Source organism: Lontra canadensis, unplaced genomic scaffold (assembly GCF_010015895.1).
Source record: "Lontra canadensis isolate GAN:19392208 unplaced genomic scaffold, GSC_riverotter_1.0 scaffold105, whole genome shotgun sequence".
Classification (NCBI taxonomy): Eukaryota; Metazoa; Chordata; class Mammalia; order Carnivora; family Mustelidae; genus Lontra; species Lontra canadensis.
The window spans coordinates 987472-1015178 of NW_022631099.1; the positions used below are offsets into that span (position 1 = coordinate 987472).

The following is a 27707-nucleotide window of genomic DNA, read 5'->3' on the forward strand; positions in this document are numbered from 1 at the left end:
AAAATCCCGAAAATGTAAGAAGGGGCTCTCACAAGTAATGGGAGGGGCCTCTTGCACATCACTGGGTGCAAGGGAAGCATCTAGAACCAGAGGAGAGAAGTCGAGAGTCCTGTGGGTATGGAGCAGGTGTGGACGACGAAGCATTGTCCCACCCCGGCTCCCCAGTCTGCTTTAGCTCTTCATTTTCCTCAGCATCTGGCCCCTCACTCCTGCCAGGCCCTCCCTCTGGTGACTTCCAGCCTGAGCTTCTTGCTCAGTCTCCATCTGACTCACCTGTCAGGGGCTGACCCTGAACAATGTCCCACAGGTGGGGACCTGAGTAACACGATGAGCAGACACATCGCCCCCCCAACCCCCCTCCCCTGCCAGGTCCTGACTAGCTGAATAGGGCCAGCTGCAGACCCTCCTGCAGGAAGACTGGGGTTAAGTAACCCCCCCTGGGGGGGCCTAATCATCCCCATTCTGCAGATGCGGGAACCGAGGCTAGTGAGAACTGTTAGCAAGCCAAGGTCAACAGCGGCCAGGAGACAGGCAATGCCAACAGCCGGCCTTGTTGGCCTCCAAACCCACCTCCGTTCTGCAAAGCTTTCCTGCACATCCTGGAAACAGCTCCTGGAGCTGGCTTCATGCACCGTGGAAGCTCTTCGGTTTTAGTGCCCACGATTCTGGAATTCTATTTACAGCTGGCTCCCCTAATTAAAACTGACTTCACTAAAGAGATGGCCCGCCACTTAGGAGGAGGGGCCATGCTGAATATGCGCTATCTTAGCGGCACTTAGAATTCTAGCTCATTGGCAGAGGAAGTGATCTTAAGAACTCCTTGGTCCAGGTCGCCCATTGTACATATGGGAAAAACTGAGGCCTATGGTCATACAACTAGGACACCAGAGAAGAAAGGTTGGAACTCACGCATCTTCTCCCTCCACCAGTCTGAGTTGCTGGTGAATGACAAAAGCAGGCTTCCTCTCACCAGAAAGTCCCAGCCAGATGGGAAAACAGAGCAGAGAATATAGCCTCCTCATCTGGATTTGGGGGTGAGGCCAGAGGAGACTTCCTTCCAGGGCTGGGATCTTAGAAGTTCTTTGAGAAAGCAACAGCCTCCATGAGATGTTGTCATTATAAGTACTGCAGGGATGTGCAGAGACTCAGGGACACTGAGGCAAGAAGGCAGATCCTCAGGACCCCTCAGAGCCTGAGAGTCAAAAGGAAGACATTTGGGTTCTCAAACTTTCTCCTCTTTCACCTGGGCCCAAAGACCTTCTCTGGAGCAGGGATGACTTACAGGACCTCTGAGAACTCGTGCTCCAGGGGCCAGGCAAGCAGGAAGCTGGAGACTCTCTGCTAAAGCCATGGTTCCAGCATCTTCCAGGCAGATAGGCTCTTCAAGAGGCTGCAGAGGCCTCAATGCGGGTGTACGGAATGCGGGCGGAGTTCCGCCTGGAGCCAAAGCTCAGGGCGAACCTGTCAAGCAGAGAGTAGAAGGTCTCTGTCTCTGCGGCCTCTGAACTCAGGGACTCATATCTGAACTATAGGGACTGAAGTGATGACTGCCAGACCTTAGCAAAGCCCCCTTAATTTTCTGTCTCCTCCTAAAGTCATGGCAGACTCAGCTTCCTTGCCCCACAGGTTGGCCCAGGCTCTGCCATGAGACCCCGAGTCCCCAGGTCCAGCCTGACACTCCCCTCAATTACCTCCTGCTTTCCCCCAAAGGCGGCTTTTACCTGCCTTTCTGCCTCCTTAGCGCCTCATCCCAGAGGAGGGGTTCTGGAATCTTCTCCCAAGAAAGCCAGGATGGCAGAGATTCCAGATGGCTCCTGGTATCTGTATCCCCCCTTAAGCCTAGTAACAGTACCCTTGAATTTTAGTGGAGCACAGGGCTCCCCAGATGAAAGTGCCTGTTTCTCAGCCTCCCCTGCACGTAGGTATAGCCAGGTTCTGTCCAAAGGATGCGGGTGGAAATGACAGGTGCCTTTTCCAGGCTTTGTCTCCCCTTTCTCCCTTCCCTCTTGTAGGCCCGTGGTGGCTCTCTGTCATAGGCCATGTGGGAAAGGTCATTATCAAAGAGACGGCAGAGCACCCAGAGAGGAGGAGCCTGGGACCCTGGATGACCTCTTGAAGCACAGCCGCCACCCCAGCCCTGGACCCCCCACATCGAGACTATCCTGAGCAACCAGATCTATTTCCTAACCAATAGGGTTGGGTCACCAAGGGGCCTGCGGAGGGGTCAGCCAACACACTGGGCTGTTCCACTGGCAGAGATCCCTCTGGGGTGGAATGGAGCAGGTTAAAGGCTTTTACACTGGACCAGTTCTGCATCCCTTCAGGGGCTGGGGGGTGGGGGAGGGACTTGGCGGGCAGTGCAGAAGGCAAGTTCCGACTCCCGCTTAGAATGATTTATTTTTTCAGTCATTTAGGGCCTCCTAGGAATAGAACAGGCAGTTAGGTGCTGACGACTCCCCTTACTACAAGAAGGAACCAGGGGCATTTGCCAAGGATATGTAGGATGGTAGTGTTTTTAGGTGTCTTCTGATGTTCCTATTCTTCTCTTATTTGAATAGCCCAAGGCCCCATGATACTAAGATTCTCAGCTCCTCTCTATGATCTAAAGACCTTAGATGACTGAGCTCCTACCAACTTGGCTGATCTGATCTTTTACCCCTCCTGGCCACCCTCCCTCCCTCTGTTCCAGCCACACTGGCTTTCTTGCTGTTTTTTGCATATGCAGGAATACACTCCCAACCTCAGGGCCTTTGCACCTGCTGTTCCCTCTACCTGGAATTCTCCTCCCCCTCATCTTTACATGGCTGTCTCCTTCTCATGAACTGAAATTGCACCTTCTCAGTGAGGCCTCTCCTCTCTGGCCTCCCACTCTAATTTAGCCACAACCCCCACTGTTCCCCACTCTTACAGTCAGGCCTTCTCAACATATTTCCCTATTTCATTTTCTTCAGATACATATCACTAGCCAAATGCTCTTGTTGCTGCATTTGTTGGCTTGTTTGTTTTCTGTCACCCTTCTCCACCAGAATGGAAGCTCCATGAGGACAAGGACCTTGCCCATCTTACCTGGCCACATTTCCCAAGATCCACGCATGGCCTGGCACGTAGTAAGGACTTAATGAACACCAGCTGAATGAGTAGATTAAGCTCGCAGTTCCACGTGTGTGACTTTAAAAGGCCATGGTTATGCTATTTTCTCTAAGCTTCCAAGACTCTAAGATCCTGCTACTCTGACCTCATGTGATTCCGTAACTGCATGGTTTTGAAGTTCCCATGAGCTGGGACTTGAAGTCCAATGAGACTCTGCTTTAGGAAGACACAACTCCAGGGAAACAGCTCCCGTACAAAGACAAGACAAAACGGACAGTGTCCAGGCAACTAACATGGTCAGGAGGAGGAGAAAAACACTCCCTTGCAAAGGGAAAGTACGCGGAGCAAACCCTGAACGGATTTGCTCAGGATATGCTGTGAGTCCTTGCCGAGCCCTGTGTCCTCTTACCTTCTCTTCTGGAACTGCTGGTCTATCTCTGCCAAGGACTGGCCTTTTGTTTCAGGGACAAATGCATAGATGAAACCCAGGCCAAGGACAGCGGTCAGCCCGTAGAGCAGGAAGGTCCTGGATAAGCCGATGGCGCCTGGGAACAGGAGGGCGGAAGCGTCAGTAGGGGCGCAGCTTGGGCCTAATGGCTGGTTCCAGGGTGAGCAACGCCAATCAGTTCACCCAAAGCACATTCTCCAGATGTTCGATGTGCAGAATTACAACAAGCTGTCAGATAAGCGCCTTAAAGCAGGAGCCAGACTGGCTATCCCAGAGGCAGGCAAAGGGCCAGGCCTCAGACCCGCAAACACAGATGTGGGCATCAGGACGGTATGGGAAAGACCAGTCACCCACCTCTCAGACACTCACCAGACTGAGGTCATAATCTGAAACCATGAACGGGGGAAAATGGCATTCCCTTCAGCAGCAGCATAGCTACAGGACCCCGCCTTGGCCAAGCCCAGCCCCGAAACTAAAACCATCCTCTGAAATTCTACAAACTGGTTATTGGGTGAATGAAGTGACCGTCCACGGAATGGAGTTTCAGCCCATGTCGCCTGTGTCTGACTCCCAGCTGGCTCCCAAGCCCTCGCCTCTTCCAGGAGGTGAGGGCCCAGGACGACCCCGGCTCCTGTGAAATCTGGCAGCCCAGGGCAGAGAAGGGCTTTGCTGAGGCAGAAGCACAGATAACCTTTCAGAGTCATGGCCATTCTCACCTGTAGAGGTCATGGCCTCTGAGCACCCTCCCCTGACCAGGCAGGTCTCCACTTAATCCTCAAACCAGCAGGGAGAGAGCTGGACTGGGAGTGAGCGGGGCTCGGTTCTAGTGTCTCACTGCCCGGCTGGGCTTGGGAAAGACGTACTGCCTCATGTGTGAAATGGGGATGGGAAGGGTATGATACAATTCTAGTAACCCCCTCCCTCCCTCTCTCTTTCCCTCCCTCCATCTTTCTGTCCTTCCCTTCCTCCCTCCCCTTCCTTCCTCCCTCCCTCATCTTCCTCCTTTCCTTCCCTCCTTCCCCCTCCCTCTCTCCCTCTCTTCCTCATTTACTCCACGTAAAGGGGATGCTTGAAGACTGAGGCAACAGGAAGAAGCTTGGCTTCCCTAAGACGGGGTTGGGGGTGCTGGGAGACAAGCACAGTGGACATGATCTTGTACCAGGCTTTCCCACAGCCCACAGCCAGCCCACGACGGGGCAGGCGCTGGGGGGCGGTGCTGTGCCTTTGAGGAGGAAATGCTTGGCTGCAGAAAATGGGAATATAACTGAGCCCTAAGAACTGTGCCTTGGGGCTCATAGGGAAGGAGCCTCTCCCACGTTCGCTCCTTGGGCCAGGAGCATTTTAGCGATTCAGAGACCCTTTCTGGTGTTCTGGGCCGAGATAATTCCCACCGCACCCCACCATGGCTCAGATGGGGTTGGAATGTGAGGTAGGAAGAGAGAGTATCACCCAAACTAGGTATGAGATAAGAGTGTCACCCAAACTAGAAATGTCCTGCTGACAGGTGGGCACGAGTCTGAGCCGGTTTAGAATAAAAAAGGTGGCGAAAAGGTGGCGGCCCAGTACCTCGGTCTCAGCCACATTCTCACCAGTGTGGGTAGGGACTATCGCCCGCTGCGGGGCCTGGAGAATTTTACATTCTGCACAATTTTATTTACACAATCGTTCTGCGGCTACAAGAAGGAAATTTTCAAAAACTCCCCTGCTTTATTTAATGTGAGGGCTTTCGGGCTACAATAAAAACAATGGACGTCTGTGTGTGCGCGCGCGTGCGCGTCTGTGCAAACGCGTGTGTTGTGGGAGAGGGTACCCGAGGCCCACACTCTGGCCTCCAGACTCCCCCATCCCCCCACTGGGACTTTGTCCCCTCCCCTACCACACCAATCAGAGCCGGCTTCCAGACGGAGGCTCCTCCCCTCCTTCAACTTAGACTCCCAGGCTGTCAATCAAGTCGGCCCCCCCATTGATGGGGCCTGGAATTATCAGGGGTAGAAGCCTCGAGGGTCATGTCTTCCCCTGTCTTTGTCTGCCAGCCTCTGTCCCCACTTTGCTGATACTAGCACCCCACTTTTCCTTCAAGGAACCATCTCCCCCACGGTTGGGTGAAGCTGACCCCCGCCCACCTTGACTCCAGGGGCTGGTTCATGCCCCAGGCCTGGGTATCAGAATCTTGCGGCCTTATAGCTGCGGATGGCCATGCAACCTTGCTGAGCCAACAAGAGCCTACCCAGGCCACTGTTCCTGGAATAGAAGGACCTGGACCATGGACTTAGGTCAGAGGACTCACCGATGAGGTCGAGGAAGGAGAGGCTGACAAGGAGATTGGTCGCCCAGTTGAAGCTGTTGCAGAAGGCGAAGGCTCTGCCTCGGATCTCCACGGGATAGATCTCGCTGAGGACGAGCCAGGTCACTAGGACAGGAAAGAAGGGAGGACTCATGGGCTGGGGCGGGAACTGGGGCCTGGCACCCATGGTCCAGCGGGCAGCCCCCCAACAATGTGACTCATCAGAATCTCAGGCCCCGGGACACCCAGTCCTCCCCCGGCCTCCCCTACACCACTGCAAGAAACCTTTCCTCCTTCCCTCCCTCCCTCCCTCCCTCCCTTCTTTTTTAAGATTTTATTTATTTGACAGAGAGAGAGAGAGCACAAGCAGGAGGAGCAGCAGGCAGCAGGAGAGGGAGAAGCAGGCTCCCTGCTGAGCAGAGAGCCCAATGTGGGGCTCAATGCCAGGACCCTGGGATTATGACCTGAGTAGAAAGGAGACACGTAACCGACTGAGCCACCCAGGTTCCCCCAGAACCCCTTTCGAGTAAACCCGTTGGGTGTTCTACCCAGGGGCAAACTGAAGTTTCATGAAGCCTGAAACTTAAATAATTAGGGACCCTTTATAAGAAAACAAAACAATAGCCTACAAACAGAAAATTAGGCCCGTGGAAGGAGTGCCCGCGTCAGCAAGGAGCCCTAAAGCGTAAGCTTCCCTGGCATTTCGGTCAAGCCACCTCCAGTGTCCCTCTGAGACCCTGACCGACAGGGTCCCCAACCTTCCCGCTGGGTGGGGTGGGGGGGCTGCAGTCACTGCCAGAGAACACCCGCCTACCTGGTCCAAACCCGAAGGAGAAGGCGCTCACGAAGACCATCATGCAGACCAGCGCGGCCCAGTGCAGTGCGGCGCGCTCCGGGCCGGAGGGGGACGTGGGGGTAGCGGTGCCCAAGGCAGGCCACAGAGAGGCTGTGGGGGTCTTGATTTTCTTAGAGGCTGGCAAGCCTGGCTCCCCTGGGTTCTGGCGGGTCGTTGGTGGGGGGTGTGGAGGGACAGGCCTCTGGGGCAGGCTCGAGTCTCCGGGGAGGCCAGACGGCCCGCTGGCGTTGGGCGCGGCCAGGCAGCCTGGGCCGGAGTCCATGGGCACGGCCAAGCTCACGAGGCCGATGCCACTGACCGACAGGGCCATGAGGGCACAGCCAGCCAGTAACAGCGCCCTGCGGCCCGCTCGGTCCACCAGCCCCAGTGCCGTCAGGGTAGCCACCACCTTCACGGCGCCGAGCCCCACGGAAGCCAGCACGGCGGAGGAGGCCCCACGGAAGCCGACCGAGTGGAAGACGGTGGAGGCGTAGCATAGCACGTTGGGCTGCCCAGTTAGCTGCTGGAAGATCACCAGTCCCAGGCCCACCACGGTCCGGCCTCGCATGTTATCCCGGGCCCTGAAGAGGTCCAGAAAGGAGTAGCTCGGCCTCGCAAGCTTGGGGGCCTCACCTCCCTGGAGAGGAATAAGGTCCCTGCAGGGTGCAGCCTCAGTGGTACCAGCAGGGAGACAGGAGAGGCTGAGGGACTGCAGCAGAGCAGGAGCCACAGCCCAGCCGAACATATGCCTCCACCCCCCGGGGACACCAGCCAGGGCGTAGTTGAGTGCATAGGACAGCAGGATCCCCAGGGTGATGCCAGCCTCGTAGAGGGACACCAGCACTCCCCGCTGCCGTGGCCCCACCAGCTCCGCCACATAAATACAGCAGGCCATGGAGGAGAGGGAGATGGCAAAGCCAGCCACCAGGCGGCCCAGGACCAGCCAGGCCAGGGACCCAGCCAGGCCCAGGCTCAGGCTCCCTGCCAGGAGCACTGTGTTACTGCCGAGGATGGCTTGTTTCCTGCCATAGTGGTCGATGAGGACGCCCCCCACCAGGGAGGCCAGGAGAGCCCCCAGGAGCAGGCTGCCCACCAGGAGCTCCTGCTCCAAGCAGGATAGCCCGAAGTCAAGCTGCAGGGGCAGCAGGGCGCCTGATATGACCGCCAGTTCGTAACCAAAGGTCAGGCCACCCAGCAGAGACACAGAGGCACACAGGGGCAGGAGCAGTTGGGGACGGCCTGGAAAACAAAAGGGACAGGAGCAGAGTTCAGGATGGTTCCTTGCCAGAGCATCTGTCCCTGAACTTCCCCTCCATCTGTCAAACCCTCCTGTATCCATCCAGCTACCCACGCTGTTCCCCTGTCCATTCATCTATTGATCTATCCATCTCTCATCCATCCATCCACTCCTTCCTTCATCCACCCGCCCCTCCACCCATCTACTGTCCTTCACCTCTCTACCCACTGATCCATCCATCCATCCGCTTCTCCCTTCATCCCTCCATCCGTCCATCACTTCACCTGTTCACCGACCCACTCCATCCACTCATTCACTCTTCCATCTACTCCGGCACGCGTCCATGCATCCATCCATTCACCCATCATCTAGCCATCCTCTTCATTCTTCATCCATCTCCTCCATCCCTCCCTCCATCCCTCCATCCATCTACCCATCCCTTCTTCCTTCATCCCTCCATCCCTCCATCCATCCCTCCCTCCCTCCATCCCTCCGTCCACTCCATCCATTTATCCGGCCATCCACTGGCCCATGCACACATTCATGCATCCATCGCTTGTCCTCCATCTACCCTCCATCCATCCATCCCTTCATCATCCACCCATTTGTCCATTCAAATACTCTTAAATTCACCGTCCATGTGTTTACTGATGCATCTACCCAAAATACAGCCATTCAGCCACCAGTCTTTGTACTCCATCCCCTGCGTGCCCATCCACACACTTGCCCATCCTTCCATGCATCCGCCCAGCCAGTCATCCAAAACCTTACTTATCTGGCATCTACAACAGGCCAGTGTCCTTGGGGCTGGCAATACAGTGGTGTTGCCAAGCACCTGATATTCTAGTAGAAAAAGGCAGACAATAAATAAATATATATATAACTTGAGGTGGTAATAGATGTCATTTTAAAAAGCAGGGAAAGTGGACTGAAAAGGATGGAGAGGTTCTGTGTTAAATAGGGTAGTCAGTTAAGGCCTCTCAAAGAGAGACGATCTGAGCAGAGATCTGAATTGAGTGAGGGTGAAAGCCACGTAAAACCTGGGAGAAGAACATTCTAGACAGAAGAAACAGCAAAAACAAAGGTCCTGAGGCAAGACAGTTTTTTGTATGTTTGAACAATAACCACTAACATTAATAGCCAGTGCATACAGGACACTTATGAAGTGCCAGGTTCCGTTTTAAGAACTTTACACACATTTACTCATTTAATTCTTTTTTTTTAAAAGATTTTATTTATTTGTGGGAGAGAGATACAGGAAGCAAGCGCACAAGTAGGGGGAGTGGCAGGCAGAGGAAGAGGCAGGCTCCCTGCTGAGCAAGCAGCCTGATGCGGGATTCCATCCTAGAACCCTGGGATCATAACCTGAGCCAAAGGCAGACATTCAACTGACTAAGCCACCCAGGTGTCCCTACCCATTTCCTTTTTATAACAACCCTAAAACACATTATTAGCATCATCCTCCAAGGCTCAGAGAAGTTAAGAAACTTTCTTATGGTCACACAGCAAGTGTGTGACTGATGCAGCTGGAGGGTGCTGGCTTTTAATCACTGTGTTTTCAGTGAGGTCAGGGTGGCCAGAACCATAGGAAATAATGAGGCAGAAGTAGGCAGGGGCCAGGTCACATGGAACTTTTTAGGTCATGAAGAAAATAATGAATTTCATTCTCAGTGGATGGAGGCAAGTGTTGGGAGGCTTGAACTGGGCAGAGGGCGTAGCCACCAGAACGTATGGCTCCTGAGCACTTAACATGGGCTCATGTGATGAAGGAACTGAATTTTAAAATTGTATTTAATTTTCATCAATTGAAATGTAGAAACAGCCACATGTGGCTTACAGCCCCCACACTGGCAATGCAGGTATAGATTACTCTTAATGCTTAATTCACATACTTGACTTACATACTTCTAGAAGCATCTAGATTAATCCAGCACTATCTCACTCACGCCCATCCTGGACCTGACAAGAACATTCATAATACTGCAGTCAGATTCACTGAGCGTTTTCTCTGAACCAGGTACTGCTTGGAGCACTTTAAGAGCAATAATACATTTAATTTAATATAACTTCATGGGGTGGGATTTTGAATTATTTATGAATGAACAAACAGACCATCAGAGGTGAAGTGGCTTGTCTAAGGTCAAAAGTAGCAAGGAGCTGAACCTAGATTCAAAGCCAGGTGGTCTGGCGCCACAATCTGCCTCCTTAACCACCCCATTTCCAAACCTTGGCATAGTATGACTTTGCGCCGTTCTCTCCTACCTCTACCTCTTCCTGTGTCTGTTATGCGATTTTTGTGTAGGGGGAGGAGTTTCACGGGTGGAAGGCTCAGTGCCCATTTCTGCTCACCCTTCTCCCTCCCACCCTGCCCTCCTGGGAACTCACCCCCTCCTTTCCCTTGCTGGCCATGTGCTTCCTGTTCATGACTATCAACGAGCACCCTAGGAAGATGATGGGGGGTCCTGCCCTGTCTTCACCTCCCTTTCCCTCATCTTCCTTGGTTCCTGGAGCTTGCTGCCAGAAGGGAAGGTTCCTCTAAGCCATGTGAGGCAATTAAGTGAAAACAGAATTTGTTTGCCATTTCCTCAGTTCCTCTGGAGCTGAAAGGAAACCCAGCCAAGGGGCTCAGAGGCCAGGTTGACTGTCCACAGGTCCTGCTGGAAAATGCACCAGGGCAGATTTAGGTCACGGTGGTTAAGAGCAGAAGAGCAAAAAGAATAGTGAAATAAAATAGTAATAATAACAGGCGTCATTTATGACGCAGCTGCCCTACGCAAAGACTTTAGTCTCTCAACTCATCTTTGTAACAACCCCAACAGTGAACCAACAGTGCCCCACGCAGCGCTGAAGGGCAGCCCCCAAGGAGTCAGGGTCATTAGAAAGACCAGGGAAGCACATTCCCTTCCTTAGGCTTTCCTGGCTCCCACGGCCTCTGCTAAGTCCTAACTCCTTCGCATGTCCTCCCAGGCCCTACCTGAGCTGGGGTCCCCAGCCCAGCTCCTCAGTCACTTCCCCTCCCCCAACTCTGTCCCTACTTCCCCTCCCCATCAACCACCCCCAACTTGTTCCCAGCACACACCATCCATTTTCATGTCCCTCTGCCCTCCCCTGCACCGCCTGTGTCCCCCCCAGGCCCACTCATCCTCCCCAGTCCCAGCTCGTGGTCACCTCCCCGAAGGGCCTGGAGTTGTACATCTCTGTTCTTTGGCATCCCCCGCCCTCTGTTGGGGCACTGCCTTTCCCTGTGCTTTGTCTCTCACTCTCCTGGTTTGGGTACAAATGACCGCCCCCACCTCCACCCCCACTGCCTAGCTCCAGGGCCGTGTCCATGACCCAGATCTGGCCAACCAGCAGGTTCCCAGGCCCTGGGAATCGATGAAAGCCACATGGCTGACTTTGGGTCAGTGTGTTTGCTTACCAAAGGCACTAAGCTGATAGTTTACCTGCCTGGAGCCGCTTGGGGCCATACTCTCCCTTGGGGGTCCCTGAAAACACTGCCAGAGCCCCAGCTCCTGAATCCACGGACTTCTCAGTGACTAAGAAATATCCCTTTTTCTTTTCGTCCTACTTTTTTCTTTTCTTTTCTCTCCTCTCCTCTCTGCTTCCTTTCTCTCCTCTCTTCTCCTCTTCCCTCCCCTCCCTTCCTCTCCCCTCCTCTTCTCTCTTTTTTTGCTTAAGGTAAACCAAGGGCGGCCCTGGCTAATTCCTCCAAGCCACACTTTTCCCTTCTCACCAACTCCGCCTCCCCCCTTCACTGGCTGACACCATCTCAAGTTTGTTGCCGTGTCTTCCTCATTAAACCGGGCGGGGCAGTGATGGAGACTTCCTGTCTGTGCCTCCTGAGCCCCAGCACTGTCTTGATGTCCCAGAGGGGCTCAGTAAGGTCTCTGCCTCATGAACCGAGGACTGAGTTGGGGGACTAGGGAGGTGTCAGCACGTGGCCTCCCAGGGGCCATGTCAGATACACTTGAACCTAGCAGAATGCTGTGTGACAGCCCCAGCGGTCCTGTGAAAGCCTGAGTCATTCTGCTCAGAGTCCCTGGGGTTCCCACTTCAGTCTGAAAAGACCCGAAGTCCTTATAGTGGCCTTCAAGGCTCTGCGGGACCTGCCTGCGTGCCACCCCCCCTTCTCTCTCTCTCTCTCTCTCTCCTCTGTCCTGCCGCCTTCCTTGCTGTTCCTCCTCATTCCTGTGTGACTTAACTCTAGACCTTTCACCAGCTGTCACCTCTGCCAGGAGAGCCCTCCCCACCCTCCACTCCTTCTCTCTTTCCCTCTGGTCTTGGCTCAAACATCACCTTCTAGGGAGGCCTTCTCTGGCCCTCTACTTAAAAGACCAACCTCCCCATCACACCCAGCACTTCTAAGGCCCATCCCTGCTGGTTTTCCTCCAAGGAACTTCTCACCTCTGAAAGAACTATATGTTTCACATATTTATTGTTCTCTCCAACCAGAATGTTGACCCCAAAGGAACAGGAATTTTTTTTTGTCCTTAGCTATCTCCCCCATGCTGACGACACTTCCTGGCGCTCAGTAAATACTTGTTGAATAAACAGAAGATTGGATGAAGGGGCTCTGGGGGCTTAGGGAAGCCAGAGAGGAAGGGTCCTGGCTCTTGAGAGAGAGGTCTCTTTGGAGAGGTCTAGGGCCTGGAAGGGGCCAAACTCCACAGGAAGTAGAGTGAATCCTGGCCCCCAAAATAGGGCCCAGCCTGGGTTTGGGAACTGCTCCCCCTTTCTATTAATTATCTGTCTAAGGCACCTGGGTGGCTCTGTCAGTTAAATGTCTGACTCCTGGTCATGATCTCTGGGTTGTGAGATCCAGCCCCACAACAGGCTCTGCACTGAGCTGGGAGCCTGCTTAAGATTCCTCTCTCCCTTCCCTCTGCCCCTCCCCCAGCCCACACATGGGGCGTGCGCGCACGCACGCGCACACACACACACACACACACACACACTCCCTCTCTAAACAAACCAACAAAAGGTTGTATGTGAAGCGGTCTCACACTGGAGAAAATCCCTTAATCCTCTAAGCCCCTCACTGCAGAGAACAGAGCTTCCCAGGGAGAGAATCAGGGAGCAGGGGAAGGGGAAAGAAGTCAGGTTTCGGAGGTTTGGACATATCACCGGCTGCAAGTCCCAGGGAGCCTCTTGTTGGTGACACCAGAACAGTCTCCCCACCAGAAGTCACAATGCATTGGGTCCCTTCCCTGCCAGAGAGCTGCGACGGCTCTCCCTCAGGTTCCAGGGAGAAACGAGAGTGACACTGAACTCTGCTACTATCCTCAGCCAGAGGGCTGATTTCCAAACGTCCCAACATGGCTAATACTCCCAGAGCACTCACCACAGCCAGCCCGCCTCTCCTACGGGAAGTCGTATCTGCATCAGCTGACTTAATTCTTACAGCAAACCTATGACCCAGGCATGGCTGTCATTCCCATTTTACGGATGAAGTAACTGAGGCACAGAGAGGAGAAGACACTGTCCAAGGTGACAGAGCAGGGACTGGACTGACTCCGGGGTCCCCACACTAGACGTGGTTAAAAAAAAAAAAAAAGAAGGAAGGAAAGAAAAAAGAAAAGCTCACATGTGCAGACCATTTGCCATGTGTAGCTGGTGAGCCCAGCCCTTTCTGATCATTTGCTCTCGTCATTCTCACCGCGGCCTTGTGATAGCGTCTTTTATGGGGGGTTGTTTCATAGATAAGGAACCTGAGAGTCAGAGAAGTAGACTAGACGATGCACCTGGAAGTGGGAGGATGGGGGCTGGAATCCAGGTCTACACCCGGGGCCCAATCTCGGAGAAAGGGAGCCTGGGAAAGCAGCTGGGATGATGGGGAGGACAGAACCTAGTACCAGTTAGTCTGTACCTCCCTCCCCTGCTTCCAACCAGCCCCAGCTCTGTCCTCAAGTGATGCTCAGTCAACAGCCACTGGATTAACTTAGGAGGCAGCAAAGGGATCGCAGGGGCAGGTGCGAGGGTCCAAGGTCAAGCTAGTGTTCTTGGGAGGACCTCCCTGGGCCTGTGTTTCCCTCAGGCTCTGGGGCAGTGCACCTTGAGGGTTAGGAGCATATACTTTGGAGTCCAAGCTGGAGTTGGTGACCAGTTGTACCATGACTCTGCAGGATAGGCTGGGTGGTACAGTGGTTGGGAATGCAGACTGGAGCCAGAGTGCTGGGCTTCTATCCCAGCTTTTCTACTCCATAGCTGCGTGACCTTGGGCAGCTCATCAACCTCTCTGAGCGTCCCCATCTACAAATGTGGGTCATAGTAGTATCTACCTTATATGCCTACCTACCTTGTAGCCACTGTTAGCTATTAGGATTCTCCACAGAATAATCCAGACTGAATTTCCAAAACACAATTCAGGTCATGTCCCACCCCAGCTTAAACCTCTTCTCCAGCTTCCTATGTCATTTGGAATAAAACCCAAACTTCTCGCCATGGCCTACAAAGTTCTACACAGTCTAGCCCTTGCCTAACTCTCTGACCTACCTCCCACCCTTGTCCCCTTGCCCACTGTGCTCCAGTCACACTGGCCGGATCACATCAGCCCACTGGTGCCTCAGGGCCTTTGCATGTGCTATCCCTGCCCTCCTGTTGCTCTTTCTCTAGACTGTAGCACACCTACTTCTAAGTGATGCCTCCACCCCAGTGCCTCCTACCCTGGGAGACGTTCAGGGCCCACCTAGCTAAAGAAACTGCTTCCCTCAACATTTTCACACCACCTCGTTTTTTGTTTTCCACAGCATCTTATCGCTCTTGGAGATTATTTCATTCATTTACTTCTTTCCAGCTTCTCAACTGGAATGTCAGCCCCACGGAAGACAGGACTGTCATCAGCTTTGTTCACCACTGAATTCCCAACCCCTGCCACACAGCAGAAGGATGAACGACTGAGGACTTAATGAGGCTCGGGATCCAGAGAGAGAAATGGAAATCCCAGTTCCCTGTAGCAACAAAGCAATACCCTATTCTCCCCGCCACCTCCCTTCCCAGTTGTGGATTCTGATCTTCAGTCTCCCCACATCCAATACGTCCAAAGCAGAGGTTTTGTCTGTGTTCTTCATGGCAGCCTCCCGAGGCCTGGCAACAGAAGTGTGCAGCAAACGGATTCATCAAATTGCTCCTTTCGGAGCCTCGGTTCCTTTATCTGCCCAATAGGAGCATTTTCCCCTGCAGGGAGGAGGCGGGGAGAGGCTGCAAGACTTGAATTGGTCTGGAGAGGGCCTGCCCGGAGTTCGCGCTCAGTGTCAAGTCTAGAGCACTCCCGGCTCACTTTTTTGGGGGCAGAAAGGAGCAGGGAAGGAAGTGCGCTCGCGTCCCCTCCCAGCGCTCAACGGGGGCCCGCTGTCCCCACCCGACTGGGTCTGGCGGGGGCGGGGGCGAGGGCCGGCGCGCGGCTGGGGTCGCAAGGGCTCCCCCGCGGGCAGCCCCCGAGCTCCACTTACCCATGGCGAGCAAGACTCCCGCGCGAGCTGGGGGCGCTGGGGCTGGCGCGCACCCCCCCGCCGGAGTCCCTGCCTCGGCCGCCAACAAACTTTCCGGCCCGCCTCCCGCCTCCGTCCCTCCTCCCAGCCCGCCCGCCCGCCTGTAGCGCCGCCGCCACGTAGGCCAACCCGGGCCCCCTGTGCAGGGAGGCGGGACGAGGGGAGCCAGGGACCGCCCTGGGCCTGGCCGGGGGTCCCCACCCACTAACCTCCTCTTGGTCCCCGTCCACTGTCACCCCTGTTGTGGGGATCCCCACACGCTGCCCTCTGCTGTGCTCCCCACGGGAAAGAGCACCCTCGGTCACTGCTGGCCTCTCCAGCCTGTGTACAGACACACTCACACACACACACACACACACACACACACACACACACACACAATCACACGTTTGCTGACCAACCAGGACACTCAAAACCCGCTTCAGCCACCCAGACATGCTCCTCTGGACCACGGTGAATTCATTGGACAATTGGGTTGGGACACCACCAGAGGACCCACAGGCGCTGTGCTAGGTGGTGGGCTGGAAGGACAAGACATCCTTTGTTGTTCTTGTGGAGTTTGCCTTCTAGCGGGGGAAGCGCAGAAATATCTGACTAGTGGGCGCCTGGGTGGCTCAGTGGGTTAAAGCCTCTGCCTTCAGCTCAGGTCATGATCTCAGGGTCCTGGGATCGAGTCCCGCATGGGGCCCTCTGCTCAGCCAGGAGCCTGCTTCCCTTCTTCTCTCTCTGCCTGCCTCTCTGCATACTTGTTATCTCTGTCTGTCAAATAAATAAATAAAATCTTAAAAAAGAAAAGAAAAGAAATATCTGACTAGTAGTGAAGGCGAGACAGAGAAGAAAATCAGGCCACTGGGGTGTATAGGCACAGGTTGGGGTCCTGCCTATACAGCTGGGGGTCTGGAAAGGCAGCTCTCTGGGGGCGGCGGGGGGGGGGGGGGTTTGGGCTGAGACCTGGGGTTCCCGGGGGGGGGGGGGGGGGGGGGGAAGGGGCGGCCCGGGGGGGGGGGGGGGGGGGGGGGATGTTTGAGCTGAGACCTGAGGTTCCAGGCGGAGGGAAGAGCGAAGGCAAAGGCGGCGCCCTGCCGTGGTGGAAGGAGCTTGTGGAGTATATAAAGAAGAAGGGAAGTGAAGCCACGGTATCTGGAGCACAAGGTTTGATGGGAAGAGTGCAGGGAGGGGTTGGCAAGGGCCAGATCTTTTAAGACCTTGGGAAACCAGGGCTGGGAATGTGGATTTTATTCCCATGGACACAAGAAATAACGGGAGAGTTCTAGTAGGTTATAGAGAGCAAGAGCAGAACTAGGGGAACCCAAGAGGAAGAGGCTGTTGGGAGGTGAGAGAGAGGTTGATTTGGACAAAGGGAATAGCAGTGAGGGTGGAGGAAAGTAGATCCAATGGCAAACAGACTCAAGGACTTAACCCCTGGGAGAGGAGAGGCTTGGGGGCAGAGTTCTGTTCTGGGTGTGCAACAGTTAAGTTCTCATTAGGCATCCGTGTGAACATAGGCAAGCAATTCCATATATGAGCTCTAGAAAGGAACCAGACTGGGGACACCCCACTAATTCTCCTCAGGCAAAAATGCACTGATAAGGCCTGCATTCACATGGCCACAGGCTTGTCCAGCTTCTCGTGGCATGTTCACACGGACACACTGGTTCATGGGCATCGTGAGTCACGCTCTCACCCAGCGGGGATTGTGTGTCACAGACACATATAGCCCTCTTGGCAAAGAAGAACCACCAAGACCTTCTGAGCCAGGGGACCCTTGTACAGTTCTGAAAACAACACACCCAGATCCTCCGTAGGTGATTTGAAAACAGGGCTCCAAAATTCTTTGTTCCCTCTCTTGAAATCTAAGTGGGCTTGCGACTGCTTCAACCAGTAGGTGGCACAGAGTTGGCACCGCGTGACTCCTGAGGCTGTGGCACTGGGACACTGGCACTGGGAACCCTGAGCCTCTAAAAAGTCCAACTACCTAGATGCTGCCATGCTGTGAAGAAGCCCAAGGCACAGAAGGGCCATGAGTGGACACGCCAGTGGGTGGTCCTCGTCTTGAAGTCATCCAGCCCTGCTTCCAGAACACGCCTTTAGATGATTCCAGCTCCTAGCTGTCAAATCTTTACAGCTGAGGCTCCAGACATTGTGGTGCAGAGACAAGCTGTCCCTTCTGTTTCCAGTCTGGATTCCTGACCCGCAAATTCCAGGAGTAAAATAAATGGGTGCTTTTCAGGTGCAAAGTTCTGGAGTAAATTGTTATGCAGCAATAATAATAGGAACAATAGATTATTAAGTGATAATTACACACTTTAAGTACTTTGCATTATTAGCTCACTGTTAACCCTCACAACTGCTTCATGAGATAGTAACTATTACCATTTGCTCCTGTTTTATGAATGAGGAAACTGAGACAAAGGGAGGTGAAGTAAGGGGCTTGCATAATAAGATCTGTTGTGCTCAAGGACACACACCAGGATGTAGCTGGGTGGGGAGTCAAGCCCACTTATGAGGAAATCAGGCTCTTCTCCATCCCACTCTGTTGCCTTTCTGGGATGGAGAAGAGCTCAAGGAGGCCTCGTGGCCATTGTCACATGACAATTCCTCCTCCATCTGTGAGTATCCAGAATTGTCACCTGGATGTCTGTGAGTCCTTACTCAACTATAGACCCCAAGAGTTAAAGCCAGAAATAGACAAGACCCCTTAACTCATGCTCTAACTGAAACCCATTGTTCTTATTCCTTATTGCACTTTCTTGTACTGATGAAGATGTTTTGCAATGACAGGAACGTTCCAATTACCAGGCCAGAAAAGCTCCGATAGCAAAAGAGTGTCTAGAAGACCACATCCCCTTCTCTGCCCGTGACCATGTACTGAACACATACGAACCCCCACTCATGAGCACACACTCCCTGCCAGGTGTCTTGCAGTAGCCCCCGAACCTCTCCTTATAAAACCCAGGTGTCTGTCTTTTGGGAGGAGAGGTCAGTTGTTAAGGTTTAAGCCTATCACCAACCATCCCACCGGCTGCCTGCATCACAAATAAATTTCTCCCTTTCTCTTTCCCAAACCCTGGCCTCTTTGAGTTACTGGCCTCTCTCTCGAGGAGGAGGAGTTAATCTCATTCATTTGACAACAGTGTTGGCAGACATAGCCAGGAGCTATTTTTCTGATCTGTCCAGCCCCTAGAGGATCCCAGGTTGGAACAGTGGGCCAGGGCAGTTGCTTACCCCTTGGTTTCCTGAGTCAGTGTGGCTATGATAGATTGGTGATATGGGAGCCTAGTACAGCAAGGCCTGGGCTGTTCCATTTCCATGAGATAACCTACAGAAGCTGTATGTTAGAAAGGGCACGAAGTCCCTAGATGTTCTTTGATCTCTGTGGCTCACTTTCAAGTCATGAGGATATATAGGATTGCTGTTGGGCTCTGTCTCTCCTAGAGAATAGAGCATCCCTCTTCACAAGTGAGAACGGAAATGATCTAATGGGTCCTTTCAGTAAGCGTCTTCAAAAATGGCTTCCCAAGAAGGTGGGCAGGACTGTCTAACTTGTTTCTAATACAGCAAAAGTGAAGGATGTCATCCCAGAGATAGGTTATAAAAGATGGTGATTTCCATCGCGCCCAGCCTCTTCTGATCTGTCACTTACCCTCTCTGGCAAAGCCACCTGCCATGTTGTGTGCTGCCCAATGGAGAGGCCCAAAAGGCAAGAACAGAGAGTGGCCTTCAAGAAGTGCCACTCCTTAAATGGTCATACAAACATACAAAAAAGGAAAGTCTGTGACGATGCCAAAAAGAGATGTCAGAACTCATCAAAGTTGGGTTTCTCTCCTCTGAGAAGTCAAGGATGGCCTCCCTGAGGAAGTGACCCTTGAGCTGAGCCTGCAAAAATGTCTGGATGGGTCGAGGCAACAAAGGGAGGGAAGAGCACTTCTCTTTTGGGAAACAGCAGATGCAAAGGCCCTAACAAAAGAAGGAAACTGGTAAGAATGAGAGACTACGAGAAGGCAAAGGTGTTTGAAGATCAGAGAGCAAATGGGAGCTTGGCCGGAGATGAGCCTAGAAGAGAGACAGAAGGGTCCCATGTAAAACCTCGTGGGTGTTTAATCCTAAGCGCAATGGGGAGCCATTGAAAGGTTTTAAACTAGGTTTTCCTATGATAGAAGCAAGAACCAGTCTGGCCACAGTGAGCCTGGGACTTGTAAATATGTTTGCACAGAGGATTTTCCAAAGGAGGGGTTCAGACAAATTTGGTAACCACGGAGATGGCTATGTGGTCACTAACAATTATGATAATGAAGCCACAAACTTGGGAAACTAGGCGTTGTAAATAGAACTGGTTCTGGGTGAGCTCTGAGTAGTCTGGGCTGATGAAAGCTGCTGGAAACCACATTGTGCCCACACAAAGGGTCTGATGCCTGAGAAGGTGGCATGCCCTGGGTATGAATGGAATGCAGGGGCTGCAGAGCTGAGGGCTGGTGTCATAGCAACCCCTGGACGAAAGGGCCTTTCTTCAGTATTTCAAACAGGGTCCCAATGATGGGGGGAGGAAAATGAGCATACGAAGAGTGCCATCCATCCTCCAGGCACCCTCACAAGCAACATCTTAATATTTCACCTTAATAAACAATTCTCATGGTAAAACTAGAAATCTGAACCTTAAAGATGTGATGCTCGTTTCTCCATCACACAGTGCATCAGGGACTTGAGGCTGCCTCCCCAGTGGCGATGCCTGGCTCCCTTCCTCTTTGCTTCCAGAACAGGTGTCTGTCTGTACAGGCCAAAAATGCCAGATTCTCACTTTTCCAGCTGCCTCGGCAGCTAAAGCAAAGATGCATGGACCATTCGTGGCCAACGTCCTGTGGAGGAAGCCTGGTGGGTGGGAGATGAGGGACTTCCAGCAAGGGGTTTTCTCCCAAATAAAGAGAAGTGTATAGGATGTAGCCCCTCTCCTCTTTGGCCAGATATTTTTGTGTTCTCATAACACGTGTGAAACTTTGGTGGCCGTCTTGTGACCATAAGATGACAAGCATAGGGGCCAAAGCTGAGGCTGACGAAGGGGATGAGTACAGACATAAAGATAAAAAGATGGAAAGACCTTGGGTCCTGAAAATCATAAAGTGACTGAAGAACACTCGGGACCCCTTACTTCTTAAAGTTTTGTTCTGTTGGATAATAAATGAACTTATTGTTTATCCTAAATAAGCTATTTAATTGACAAAACTGCTACTTGCCACTTAAAATATCAAAACTGTGGCAGTCCACTAATTGTCCCATTATAATTTCTCCCTTACTTCCTTTTAGTGATATTTTCCCGAAGTTGTAGCTGAGTTCATGACTGCCCTGCTAAAGAATAGGTTTTCCAGGGGCGCCTGGGTGGCTCAATGGGTTAAAGCCTCTGCCTTTGGCTCAGGTCATGATCTCAGGGTCCTGGGATCAAGCCCCACATTGGGCTCTTTGCTCAGCACGGAGCCTGCTTCTGTCTGCCTCTCTGCCTACTTGTGATCTGTCAAACAAATAAGTTAATTAAATCTTAAAAAAAAAATAATAAAAGGCTTAAAAAAAAAAAAGAATAGGTTTTCCAGCTTCCTTCTTAGCTTCATGGGCCATGTGACTGAGTTCCAGCCCATGGGATGTGAGTGGAAGCGACCTGTGGAACTCTGGATAGAGTTCTTAGCCGACTGTCCCAACTCTCATCCCTCTTCTTGCCAGCTAGGGGGCGGGGGCAACTGGAATAGATTCCGAGAAGGGAGCAACCAAGTTGAGGATGTCAGGTCTATACTTTTAGGTAAGAAAGAAAGATCTCTCATAATTAAGCCACTATTTTAGGTCACTTTTCATAGCAGCTTATCCTGAAGCCTAACGCAGTCCCCAAACACCCAGCCGTTCAGTGGTGGTACAAGTCAGGGTTCTTGCTGTAAGCCATACAAACCGCCGCGCTCCTGTCTCTGAGCACTAGCAGCCAAGAATGGGGGAAGGGAGGGTCTTCTACAGTGTATTGTGGCTCTGGTGTCCCCCTGAGGCACCGCACTATAGGGAGGCCCGTCCCCCTGAAGACTGGTTGGATGCTGGGAGCCTACTTTTAATAGCTGTTGTATTAAGCCCTCCATAAAGAATAACAGCTTTCATCTACGGAATGCTTCTCATATGCCTGGCATAGTTCTATGTGTTTCACCCCTGGTTCCTCATTTAATCCTCACAAAACCTCCCTGATGGGTATTATTTACAGTCTTATTTTTAGATAAGAAACTAAAGCACAGAGACTTGCTCTTCCCCAAATATGCCAGGCACACTTCTCCCCCAGGGCCTTTGCACTTGCTAGTCCTTCTGCCTGGAATACTCTTCTTCCAGGCACCCACTCACAGGGCTCAAACGTCACCTGTCCACAGAAGCCTTCTCTTTTCGCAGAAGCCTTCTTAACCACCTTATTTAACATTGTACCACTACCCACACCCCGCCGCCACTCTAACACCCATAGGGTGACCATATAATTTACCATCCAAACTAGCACGCTCTTTAGAGTCCGTTAGTAAACTATTTCCGGAAGGAGTCAAAGAACTGGGAGGCTGGGCCACCAAGGCCAACCATCAGACTCAACCCTGCAGGAGAGAGCCCAGGAGGGCAAAGAGTTTCTGACCGAGAGTTGCCGAGGGCTTACGGAGATAGCCGAAGATGTGGGAGGCGGGGCCATTTCCACAGGCGGAAGTGCCGGCATTGGAGTGGCCGAAGAGGTCCGAAGGCTTAGGGCGCGAACCGAACATCGCCGGCAGTTTCCGGAGAGAGCCGACGGGCCCCGAGCGGCGGCGCCGGGGCTCCGTCATGGCGGCCGCCGGGGCTGCTGCTGTTGCCGGGAAGAACGAGGACCCGGCGGCGGAGGCCGAGGCGCTAGCCGCAGCTCGGGAGCGGAGCAGCCGGTTCTTGAGCGGCCTGGAGCTGGTGAAGCAGGGCGCCGAGGCGCGCGTGTTCCGCGGCCACTTCCAAGGCCGCGCGGCCGTGGTGAAGCACCGCTTCCCTAAGGGCTACCGGCATCCCGCGCTGGAGGCGCGGCTCGGCAGGCGGCGAACCGTGCAGGAGGCCCGCGCGCTGCTCCGCTGCCGCCGCGCAGGTGAGGCGGCCGGGCCCGGAGGCCTGGGGGCCCCGGAGACGCGGGCGAGGGTCTCCCCCGAGCGCCGCGCCCCGTTTTGCCTCAGTCTCCTTTTTTATCCTCTGCGTGAACTTCTGCTGCGAAATGCCATCCTTTCATCTCTCTCGTTATTCATTCTTTCGTTCTTAAGGACCTGCGTTTTCTAGCAGGGGGAACAATTTGTGCTGGAGCCTTGCTCCTGGTTCCGTTCCCGGGTCTGCCCCTGACGGGGAGCATGCTGTTGACCTGCCCCGAGCCTTGGTTTCCCCGTTTGTACCCTCTCAATGTTTGATCATTATCTCTTCTTCATTCATTACTTTTTTTTTTTTTAAGAGATTTTATTTATTTGGCAGAGAGGTAAAGAGAGAGTACAAGCAGGCAGAGCGGCAGGCAGAGGGAGAGGGAGAAGCAGGCTCTCCGCTGAGCAGGGAGCCCCACGCGGGACTCGATCTCAAGATCCTGGGATCCCCAGCCCATCGGAAGGCAGCCGCTTAACCGACTAAGCCACCCAGGCGCCCTCATTCATTACTTTTTTAGATGTAATTACAAATAACTTGCGGTGGAAGGAGGCTCTCTGTGTTCAAATACCGACACCACTGGTTCTTTTGCAGGCTTTCAACAAATTATTTAACCTCGCCCTCGGGTTCCTCACCTGTACATGGGAGTCACAGTATGTTTGGATGTATGGCTGGTACATAGAGCTCGGCCCTTTTTAGGTTTCATTAAATCGTTTGTTAGTTTTTCGTTAAAACCGTTGTACTCCATCACAGTACGCCTTGTCCTCAGATGGGAAACTGAGGCTCAGAGAGGGGAAGTACCTGCCCAAGGTTACACAGCTAGCGAGTGACCCAGTCAGGCTGTCAAGCTCTCAGCCCATAAGCTCTGACTCAAACACTGGCTTTTGACTTTTACGTTTCCTTTCTTTCATTAATATTCTTTAGGCAGCTGCTTTACACCAGAACATTGTTAGGTAGTGGGAGAGCTGGAGGAAATTCAGTAAGGACAAACAGACATATCTCTGCCCTTGGGTGGATTTAATGAAGTTATTTGTGTGTTCCTGTTTTCTGTTTTCACCCTCTCTAGGATGTAAGTTCCATTTAGGAGGGATCATAGCTGCTTTGGTTCATGCTGTATCCTCACTGAGAAGTCTTCAGTATCTAGAATAGTGTGCTGGGCGTGATTGTCAAATAAATACTCACTGAATCTTTGAATGTGATGAATTCTTTGAATTCTTGGAAGGATCATTCTCATGTTCTAGAATCAGAAATAGAAGCTTAGAGAATGGATGTGACTTTTAGGTTATACTACTAATAAGGAAGGGAGGCAGGATTTGAACCCATCCTTTCTGACTGCAAAGGTAAATCTCTCAGCCAACACTGTTTGGCCTGTTTGTGTCCTTTTGAGGTAGAACGTACTCTGACTAAGCTTTACCCTTCTGGCTCTTTGTTTTATTTTGTTTTGTTTAGGGAATAAGTATGACAAATGAAATCCAGTCATGAAGAGTGGAAAGGAGGAAGGCACTTTGGCACTACTAAACTTAGCTGTGGGGTGGCTTAAGGCACAATCGTGCAGGGCATGAACAGGGGAAACTTCCAGATGACTTACATTGTACTATTCTGCAGCTTTCCTAAATCTTTTTTTTTTTTTTTTTCCCTGAAATAAGCAGATGTGCACCGTACAAGTCTGGCTCAGTCTTTGAAAATTAAACTTAACATTAAGAAAGAATCTAATCCAATAAGCATTTCTGTCTTGATTGCAGGGATATGTGCTCCCGTTGTCTTTTTCGTAGACTATGCATCCAACTGCTTATACATGGAAGAAATTGAAGGCTCAGTGACTGTTCGAGATTATATTCAGTCTACTATGGAGACTGAAAAAACTCCTCAAAGCCTCCTTGGCTTAGCCAGGACAGTCGGGCAGGTTTTGGCTCGAATGCACGATGAAGACCTCATTCATGGTGATCTCACCACTTCCAACATGCTCCTGAAACCCCCCGTGGAGCAGCTGAACATCGTGCTTATAGACTTTGGACTCAGTTTCGTTTCAGCACTTCCTGAAGATAAGGGGGTTGATCTCTACGTGCTAGAGAAAGCCTTCCTCAGTACCCATCCCAATACGGAGACTGTGTTTGAAGCCTTTCTGAAGAGCTACTCCACCTTCTCCAAAAAGTGCAGGCCGGTGCTAAAAAAATTAGATGAAGTGCGCCTGAGAGGAAGAAAGAGGTCCATGGTCGGGTAGAAGAGCCTGCTTGACAAGTGTGGACACTTGGGCCATTTATGTCAAAGTGAACTTGAAGGAGTGCTCTGAGTATGAGGTTAGACTTAAATAAAGGTGTTGAGATACTTTTAAGCTCTGTCTGTGATCATGCTTGTTAAGTGTCATTATCATCTGCAGTTGACTGTTCGCAACAACTTACTGTGTACAGAAGACATGCTCTAGGCAGAATTGGGTATCTGGAAGAGATCTAGGACAGGCTTCCTCCGGCTGTGCCACATGTATGCTGGGTACGTAGGCATGGCATCGCAGAACATTGAACCACACAGGGACAATGTTATTTCCTTTTCAGTCCTTCGGGTGAGACGAGGACAAAGCCTCAGTTGGTGATGGATGTCTCTACCAGCCCTCCAGTCCAGCATTTTTTGTTGGGTACATGGCATAGTCCTCTGGAAATCAATGTAGTGGGATGCCACCCGCATTTTAAAAATGAAGTAGAGTCATAGACTAGGGAGTATCAGAGTGCATGACGTGTAAGTACTGTTTTAAAAAATTTGTTTCACAAGATGATACCAGAGAGGGAGACAGACCTAAGACACTGAGTCTCAGGAAGCAAACTGAGGGTTGCTGGAGGGGAGCAGGGGTGGGAGGGACGGGGTGGCGGGGTGATGCACATTGGGGAGGGCATGTGCTATGGTGAGCGCTGTGAATTGTGTAAGACTGATGCATCACAGACCTGTACCCCTGAAACAAATAATACTTTAGATGTTAATTAAAAAAAAAATTATTTCAAAGGTATATAGACAAGGTATATACCGACTTTTGATGTAAATACATTTCTTTTTTGAGGGTCATAGTACAAAAAGAGGAAAAATACTGCTTGTCAGTCTTGTTAAAAAAAGCAGGTTCATAGCTTTCAGGCAGCTGAAATTTATGTAACTTTACACAGCATTGTTTTTAGTTTCGTTCTGTATTTTTATGGTTACCTCCTAATGAAGACCAGTAATCGATATAAAGTTCCTTTTAGTTTATATAGGTAAAGAAGCGAGCTGATTTATATCACAGGTAATAAGTACACGGAACAAAAGATGTGGCGTGACTTGGGAAGGACTCAAGTGTGGTACAGCCGGTTTGAGGGAAGCGGCAGGAAGACCGAGCCAAGATGCAAAATGCCTCTAACTAGCTGACGCTTGAAACCTTGTCAGGTAGGGGGCACCTGGGTGGCTCAGTTGGTTAAGCCTCTGCCCTCGGCTCAGGTCATGATCTCAGGGTCCTGGGATTGAGACCCTCATCGGGCTCTCTGTTCAGCAGAAGCCTGCTTCCCCCTCTCTCTGCCTGCCTCTCTGCCTACTTGTGATCTCTGTCTGATAAGTAAGATCTTAAAAAACAACAACAACAACAACAACAACAACAACAAAAAACACCAACCCTGCCAGGCCTCTGTTTCTTCCCCGAGGTGTGTGGCTGTGGGGAAGTACAGTAAAGTACCTTTCCTCCTTGTCAGCTCTAGCTAGCAAATAAAGACTTTGAGTGCCTTCTGTGTGGCCAGTGTCCTGTGGGATTCTGGGGTGCGCGGGGAGTGAGCATTCCCATGGGCCCTGGACTCTGTTTCCTTCACCTTGGTAGCCCTGTGCTGTGGCAGATGCCCAGGGCCGAGTGAAAACTTCCCTTCCTGGGTAGTGGTGACTAGTAGAGACGAGCGTTCATGTCACTGCCTGTTTTCTGTTCATCAGATACCGTGCCGGGAGTGTTCATATTGGATCTCAAACAACTCTTAAGTTGGGTATTATCCCCCGTTTGTGGGTGGAGACAGGGGCTGAGGAAGGGGAGAACTTGTCTAAGATGTCACAGGTAGCAGAGAGTACTTGGACCCTGCTCCCAAGCCCATGTGCTCTTCACTGATAATTTAAGAAATGAAATGCTGGATATGATACTATTATGATTTTTACATTATATGTATGTTATAATATTTATTGCTTATATTTTTATCTTTATATTATAGGCACAATATATATCTAATATGTAATAATTGGCACTATATAACATTTTCATTATACAACATAACATTATATAACATTTTCAACAAACTCAAGGGGCCCTCGGGGCTGGGAGTAATTTTTTCGATTATTTCAGTCAATGAGAGGGCTCATTCCCTTTGCCTCACGAGTACTGTAAGGCTAATAAGGCTCATATTTGCCTCGGGGGGAGAACACCTGTACAGCTGTAATTGGCCCACACGTTCCTAGGGCTCAGTGTGCGCCAGGCACTGGAGCTACAGAGGGGACATGCAGCTGGCTTTACTCCCCTAGGGAACAAACTGATGTTGGAGGGGTGGCCGGTTTGCAGCGAGCAGAGCGGAGGAGGAACAGGAAGTGAGATCGGAGAGGTGGGGAAGGACCAGAACGCGCAGGGCCGGCTAAGCAGCCTGGGTTTTATTCTCAGGGCGACCTGGAGGATTTTAAACAGGGAGACATCTCACTTATGTTTTGAAAGGATTACATTGATAGGAAAAGGGCTTAGGGGGCAAAAGGGGAATCGAGAAACGAGGGAGAAGGCTTCACAGCTAGCTGGCCAGGTCAGTGACGGCGGTGGCCTGGGGTGGAGGCCTCAGAGCGTGGGCCGCAAACTGCTTGGCCCCCTTGGCGCGTGTGACGTGAAGCAGCCTCAGCAGTAGAGGAGTTAAAGTGATCTTTGCAAGCACTGAGGGAGAGGGGGCTCCTGGAGAAATCATACATGTTCTGGGAGAAGATCTGTCTGTGTACTCAGCCCAGGCCCATGATGAGAAATAAGGAATTGTCAGTCATTCCGAGGTGAGCAGTGGATTCTGTCCCTGGTTTAGAACCTCACAAAGGGCCCAGCAACCCTCAGCAATTCCAGATTCCTCAAAGTCTTTGTGCAGACAGCCGGCACTTTGTGCCCTGCACAGGCAGGCATGTTCTTGCTGGCTCGAGGATCTGGGAGCAGCCCCAGTGAAGGCATGTGGGTATCATCTCGT

General features: G+C 52.0%; 2 protein-coding genes across 2 annotated transcripts; one reads left to right on the forward strand and one right to left on the reverse strand.

Moving 5' to 3' along the window:
- Positions 1-861: 861 nt before the first annotated feature.
- SLC2A10 (solute carrier family 2 member 10) lies at positions 862-15438 on the reverse strand. Its single transcript, XM_032838587.1, has 5 exons — positions 15343-15438; positions 6637-7896; positions 5826-5948; positions 3500-3635; positions 862-1461 (listed from the first exon to the last, which is right to left on the reverse strand). The coding sequence occupies exons 1-5, from the start codon at positions 15344-15346 to the stop codon at positions 1383-1385; spliced, it is 1602 nt and encodes a 533-aa protein (XP_032694478.1). The 5' UTR covers positions 15347-15438; the 3' UTR covers positions 862-1382.
- A 6596-nt stretch (positions 15439-22034) lies between these two features.
- On the forward strand, positions 22035-24853 carry TP53RK (TP53 regulating kinase). Its single transcript, XM_032838615.1, has 2 exons — positions 22035-22480; positions 24258-24853. Exons 1-2 carry the CDS (start codon positions 22048-22050, stop codon positions 24734-24736), a joined length of 912 nt encoding a protein of 303 aa, XP_032694506.1. The 5' UTR covers positions 22035-22047; the 3' UTR covers positions 24737-24853.
- Positions 24854-27707: the final 2854 nt, after the last annotated feature.

Coding starts and splice junctions, on each gene's coding strand:
- SLC2A10 (XM_032838587.1), bottom strand. Junction 5,949..6,636: donor CTCCTTCGGGTTTGGACCAG/GTAGGCGGGTGT, acceptor TTCCTGTCCTAG/TGACCTGGCTCGTCCTCAGC. Junction 3,636..5,825: donor CTCCTTCCTCGACCTCATCG/GTGAGTCCTCTG, acceptor TCCTGTTCCCAG/GCGCCATCGGCTTATCCAGG.
- TP53RK (XM_032838615.1), top strand. CDS start 22,048: ATGTGGGAGGCGGGGCCATTTCCACAGGCGGAAGTGCCGGCATTGGAG. Junction 22,481..24,257: donor GCTCCGCTGCCGCCGCGCAG/GTGAGGCGGCCG, acceptor TCTTGATTGCAG/GGATATGTGCTCCCGTTGTC.